The following is a 6,537-nucleotide window of genomic DNA, read 5'->3' as shown; positions in this document are numbered from 1 at the left end:
TATATATATATATATATATATTAATAATTTAGAGAAGAACCACCAAAATGCAATTCAAGCAATGAAGGAGATCAGACACCATCAAGAAAAAGGTACTCTACAAAATACTAATTTAAAAATCTATAAAATCTAAAAGAAAAGTTATAATCCATAAATATCAATAAAAAATACAGATTAAAAATTTAATTCAGTTTAGTAAGTTGATAAGAAAGAAAGTGAATTGTATACTACGCGCGTTTCGTGGCCACATAATAGTAAAAAAAATTCTGTACAATTCACAATAAATCGATCAAGATAAATTCTACTCAGAATGAAGTCCCTTTTCAGGTCTTTATAAATTCAAATAACTTATCCTACTTTGTAAACAATACAAATAAGATGAAATAGGAATAAAGTAGAAATATCTGTACAAGTAGGAAAGTTCTTACATATATCTTAAATATAGAACTGTATTATGAAAAGAATAAATAAATAAAATATTAAACTTCGTACAATAATTCTTATAGGTTGTCAGATATCAGAACTGATCAGAAAAACACGTTGCTCGCCGTTTGTCGAGGATCGCCGTCATACAAACCATCTTCTCACTTCGCTGCATTTAACAGTCGTTCTAACGATTCCTTATTCAACCGCGCAGACTGCGGTTACAGATTGGCAGTCATTAATCCGTTGTGATATTTTCTCCTGTCATGACAGCTTTTTTAACAGAATTTCCAACTATTTTGTTAGAATAAAAACAGAATTGTCCTTCCAATGCGTAAACTTTGTTAGTGTAATTTTAATTCAAGACCAACATGGAAAATATTTTGTGTGGCGAATAAAGTTACTACCAATTATTCACGAGGTACTGTTATACATTTACACGTAGCCACACAAACACCCTTGTGCCATGTCAAACACCAGTGTTTCAGAATCTCTTCCACCGATGAGCCAAGGTGTGTTAAGAACACGTTGTCGTCATAAAACGGAGAAGTTGCTCTGTGACATACACAACAGCGATTAGTATATTTGTGTTCGAATTTGCCAGAACGTATTAAGATTGAATATGCAAATTGTCATTTCAGACTTCGCCGTTCAAAGTACAAATAACGAGGTTTTAGATTTCCAGTAATGGTGCCACTTAATTGTGGACACTTAAAGAATAAGAATGGAATCCATAATTATTCTCATGGAGACACGAACATAGCAGCATAACTACAGAGTAGCGAGTGGGGAGCGTCGCGTCTCGGGTGACGCTATTATGGGGTCCGACACTTTGGGTCTGCCGTATAAGCTTGTAAAGCAGACAGGGGCAACCTTTCCCGAGAAGCGGGCTGCACTAAAATAAAATTCACGGTAATTTTTTAGGTGTACTATGTACAACAGCAGTTCTCGAATGCGACTCCTAGGGTCTCATGCAGCCATCAAGCCTCTTTCTGGCGGCTCCTGGGGGGGGGGGGGTCTTCCCTCTATAAATATATTTTTGTCTTTAATTGAATTGTTTTCCTTTTTCTTTTTTTTTTTTTTGGTGCGACCACTAGCATAGCTAAGAGCTTCAGTAGGGGCGGTCCGCTTCGGACCGCACTTTTAAAGGGGCAGCACTTTTGGGTCTGTTGTGGGCAATATGTGATTTTTGTGAGGTCCGGGGGCGGCAAACGGAAGGACCACCCCGGGCGGCAACACTCTAGCTACGCTAGTGGGTGCGACCCTTTAAAACAATCCAGGTTTTGGATCTGCAAAATCAAAAACTGTCACGGGTAGCATATATTCTATCTACGTCACTGTATGTCTGAATGTGGTTATGTGTGTGTGTGTGTGTTTGGATTTATGTGTTTTTACAAAAGTAGAAAAATTAATGTTATTTCTTTGTTTTTTGTTTTTGCCATTCCAGATTTTGCAGAGATATGAAGTAACTTTCTTATACGAAGATCTTCAAATAGAATACAATATCGTGAGCAAACCAACGGTTAAACTCAGCTTTAAGTTTACAGACCGTCTGTCGAAACCATCAAGAGTGAGTGCTTCGTAAAGGTTGAATCACTATTAATAAAGGCAACGATCAAGAGAGAAAGATGAACAGCATTGGAGTTTAGAACCGTTTTACGAATTCCTTTCAATGAAAGGATCTGTTAATAAGTTCTAAAAAATATCCAAATTAAAACGTGAAAATATCCGGATATCTACGTCTTTTTCTAAAGCCGAAATATGAAGTGAAACAAGGAGAACGGAGAAGGAGGGAAGATAAAGAAAGAACGAAAGAAAGATGGCGATCCCAGTGTGTCGTCTGCGTGGAGGTGTCAACGTGTAAACACATCTAACCTCAAATACATACAAAGAAATCATTTATAATTTAAGATGAATATGAATAATAACAAACGTTTATTAATAATAACATTAACAATTATTTAAGTAGTAACTGGAACGAACGATAAAACATATAAATACGTCATTATATTGCCGTAATTTCGATGATTGAAATTACTGCCGTTGCTAATTTTACGTTACATTCTAATTTCGATTTTGCTATGTATATATTGACAAGCATGTACGTGTGTGTGTGTGTATGTGTGTGTGTGTGTGTGTGTGTGGGTGTGGTTGTGATGTACGTAACATTAACACATAACATCATCACTTACCATGTATGTATACCAAAATGTTTTGAGGGTTTTTTTTAATTTTATTTTATTTTCATTTTTTTATTTCGAGGGGAAAGGGTCCATGAGGGAGGGCCTGGGAGAGCAGTCGTGACTATGCGGATAAGAGGTTTGCTTCAGCACAATATGGTTCCGCGTTCGATCCTTCAGCGGCGCGATAACTTTACTACCATAACTTCAGATAGACCAATGCCTTGCGAATGGAATTTGGAAGGCACAACGCATATATGGAATTATTCATCATCGTCATATATATATATATATATACACACACACACACACAAACATATATATGCATATATATACATATATATATACACACACACGCACATATATGTATATATATATATATATATATATATATATATGTATGTATATGTATATATATGTATCTTTTTTTATCCTTGTCTCAGTCATTAGACTGCGGCCATGCTGGGACATTGCCTTGAAGAATTTTAGTCTAACAAATCAACCCCGGTACTAATCTTTTTCGTTAAACCTAGTAATTATTGTATTGGGGGTTTATTTTTTAATTTTTATTTTTTGCCGAACTGCTAGGTTACGGGGATGTAAACACACCAACACTTGTTGTCAAGCATTGGTGGGGGATACACACACACAGATATATATATATATATATATATATATATATATGTGTGTGTGTGTGTGTGTGTGTGTGTGTGTGTACACGTGTGTGTACACGTGTGTGTGTGTGTGTGTGTACACGTGTGTGTGTGTACACGTGTGTGTGTGTGTGTGTGTACACGTGTGTGTGTGTGTAATAATATAAATAATATATAAACATATGCATATATCCATACATATATGTACATATCTACATCTATATGTATACATACATGCATATATGGGTACAGGACATTAAAAAAAACGTTAAACACAATGAGAAACGAAAACATAGAAAACGAACATTTTTCGAACAACGAAAAAAACAAACAGAGAAACGAGACATGCAACATAGAGAGTATACCCCTTCGTCAGTTGTCCCTACGCCCAAGCACATACTGGGTGTATGTGCGTCTTTTGGCTGCCGATATGTAAAAACAAAAGTTGCAAATTTCGGAAAGAAATCTGAACAACTTTTGGTTAAAATTAACTTGTCCACCGAATTATACACAGAATCCTTTGTCACTGATGCCATCATAAAACCAGTGAAGCAGTAACAGGCTAACTGGAAACCTGTAACCAACGGTACTATTGCTTACAAAATATAGAATATTCTTCTTCTTTTTTTTAAAATAGAAAAGTAAGTCGCATTTCTAGTCAGATTGTAGAAACGTTGTAAAGTGCAGTGGTAGTTCCTAAGTAATCTTTAAGCCCTTCATGAAACAAGACCAGTAATTTTGAGGGGAAGGAGTCCATCGATACTACGATACTAGTATTTCATCGACTGCCCACATTGTGATTTGAGCTCAGATTGTAAACACTAATGTAAGGAATTCATTTCAACCTTACATTGCTCCGAATCATGATATTCTTAGAGAAATAGTGAAGGCGCCGAGCTAGATGAATCGTTAGAACGCCAGACAAAATACCCAGTGGCGTCTAATCTGTCTTTATGTTCCCAATTCAAATGCCGCTGGGGGTCGACTTTCCCATTCCTCCTTTCGGAGTCGATAGAATATGCACCAGTGTAATACTACGGTTGATGTAATCGACTTACCCGCCCCGACCCCTCGAAATTGCTTACTTTACTCCTTTTACTTTGTTTCAGTCATTTGACTGCGGCCATGCTGGAGCACCGCCTTTTAGTCGAGTAAATCGACCCCAGAACTTGTTTGGAAGCCTAGTACTTATTCTATTGGTCTCTTTTGCCGAACTACTAAGTTACGGGGACGTAAACACACCACCATCGGTTGTCAAGCGATGCTGGGAGGACAAACACAGACACACAAACATATACACACACATACATACATACATACATATATATACATATATACGACGGGCTTCTTTCAGTTTCCGTCTACCAAATCCACTCACAAAGCTTTGGTCGGCTCGAGGCTATAGTAGAAGACACTTGCCCAAGGTGCCACGCAGTGGGACTGAACCCGGAGCCATGTGGTTGGTAAGCAAGCTACTTACCACACAGCCACTTTGCGCTTTGTGCCAAAATTTGAAATCATTATTAGAGAAGTGGTGATGTTTAAACCTTTCGAAAGATCAGTTGTAGCGTCTGTGAAATGAAGATTTCTGACGGAGATTCGAAAATGACCCACGAGATTAGACTTGCGAGGGATTTTACAACCCCATCACAGTACTTCTTTTCACTTTTGTAATATTTTCTCTTACATTAAGGCAACGAGCTGACAGAATCGTTGAGCACGCCGGTAAAAATGCTTAGCAATATTTCGTTCGTCTTGGCGTTCTGAGTTCAAGTCCCACCGAGGCCGATGTTTGCCTTACGTCCTTTTGGGATCCATAAAATAAGTACCAGTTGATCACTGGGGTCGATGTAATCGACATTCCCCTTCAAATTGCTAACCTTGCAAGAAGGCAGGCTTATTTTCTAAGAAAATGTGATGTGATGGTTCTTATCATTTTCCAGTGATATCAGCGAGAAGTACAACAGAATGGTTCGGTTTATGGGCTCGGTTCAAGAAGAACTTCACAGTTCTCAACGCCACTTGCCTAGGAAACCAGAATATTCATAGAAAACTCATTCCCAACAATGACACAGGGTGACATATTTTGTAGGAAGAGGCACTTAGCCTAAAGTGCAATCTCATTGCATTACTGGTATTTATATTTTTCGACTCTGGATTGACGTAAAGCGAAGTCGTCTATGGTGGCGTTCAGTGACGTAGTTAGAGTGTGTGCCATCTGAAGTAAACCCTTGTATTTGCAACCCATCCCGCACCCTTGCAATGTAACTTTTACGAGGGGGCACCGAAAAGTTCCTGGCTTTGGGTAAAAGAAAATACAGGAGAATCAGTTAATTATGATTTTATTCAACATATTCCCCTCTCAGATTCACACACTCATGGCAGCCGTCTCTCAGATTTTCTAGACCCTGTAAAAGGACTCGGAAGTTTGGACCTCCAACCAGGCCCTTCGCGATATTCTTAAAGCCAGGAACTTTTCAGCACTTCCTTGTACAGCCTTATACAACTGACCCAAAAGCACCGCCCCATAAAATCATCGTCTGATACAGACTACCCTCTATACACACACACACATATATACACTTCGTGCCTCCCTCTAGCTACGATACCGGTGACGTTGAAGATAGAAGGCTACATCTAGAAACAAGGTTTTTTAGGCAGGTTGCGTCTATTTTTTTCTGTCAATTTCCTGGGTTGTTATAATGTCATGCCAAGATGGAAAATAGCCATATTATTGCAAGGCAAACAGAATATTAATCCTGTAACCATGACAAAAGTACTGACCTCAATAACACATTTGTTTTTTTAAAAATACCATCTCTAAACCATCTCCTCTGTATGAATGACTTCAAACTATATACAAGGTACAATAAACATCCTGTTTGAAAAGCTACTAAAAATTGTTGCTGATTTCATCTGAATTATAAAATTGTGTATGGAGTTAGATTCAGACAACTGTCTTGAAAAGCTTCAGTTTCTTGTTTCAGGTTTCCGCCAGTCACAACCAGGATTTTTTTATTTTCAACATCCTCAGTTTGTTGCATGAATTGTCCATATACTCTTTACTCTTTTACTCTTTTACTTGTAGTCATTTGACTGCGGCCACGCTGGAGCACCGCCTTTAGTCGAGCAAATCGACCCGAGGACTTATTCTTTGTAAGCCTGATATTTATTTCATCGGTCCCTTTTTGCCGAACCGCTAAGTTACGGGGACGTAAACACACCAGCATCGGTTGTCAAGCGATGTTGTGGGGACAAACACAGACACACACACACACACA

General features: G+C 38.2%; 1 protein-coding gene across 1 annotated transcript in view; it reads left to right on the top strand.

The window, feature by feature from the left end:
• LOC106877221 (cytochrome P450 CYP12A2) overlaps positions 1-6,149 on the top strand; it is a 45,227-nt gene extending 39,078 nt beyond the window's left edge. The window contains exon 11 of the mRNA XM_052968013.1: positions 1,871-6,149. Coding sequence (XP_052823973.1) covers positions 1,871-2,008 — 138 coding nt within the window. The 3' untranslated portion in view covers positions 2,009-6,149. The remainder of the gene's footprint in view (positions 1-1,870) is intronic.
• The last annotated feature ends 388 nt before the right edge of the window (positions 6,150-6,537 follow it).

The sequence above is a fragment of the Octopus bimaculoides genome, chromosome 5 (genome assembly GCF_001194135.2).
Source record: "Octopus bimaculoides isolate UCB-OBI-ISO-001 chromosome 5, ASM119413v2, whole genome shotgun sequence".
Taxonomy (NCBI): domain Eukaryota; kingdom Metazoa; phylum Mollusca; class Cephalopoda; order Octopoda; family Octopodidae; genus Octopus; species Octopus bimaculoides.
This window is presented reverse-complemented; position numbering and strand designations above follow the sequence as displayed.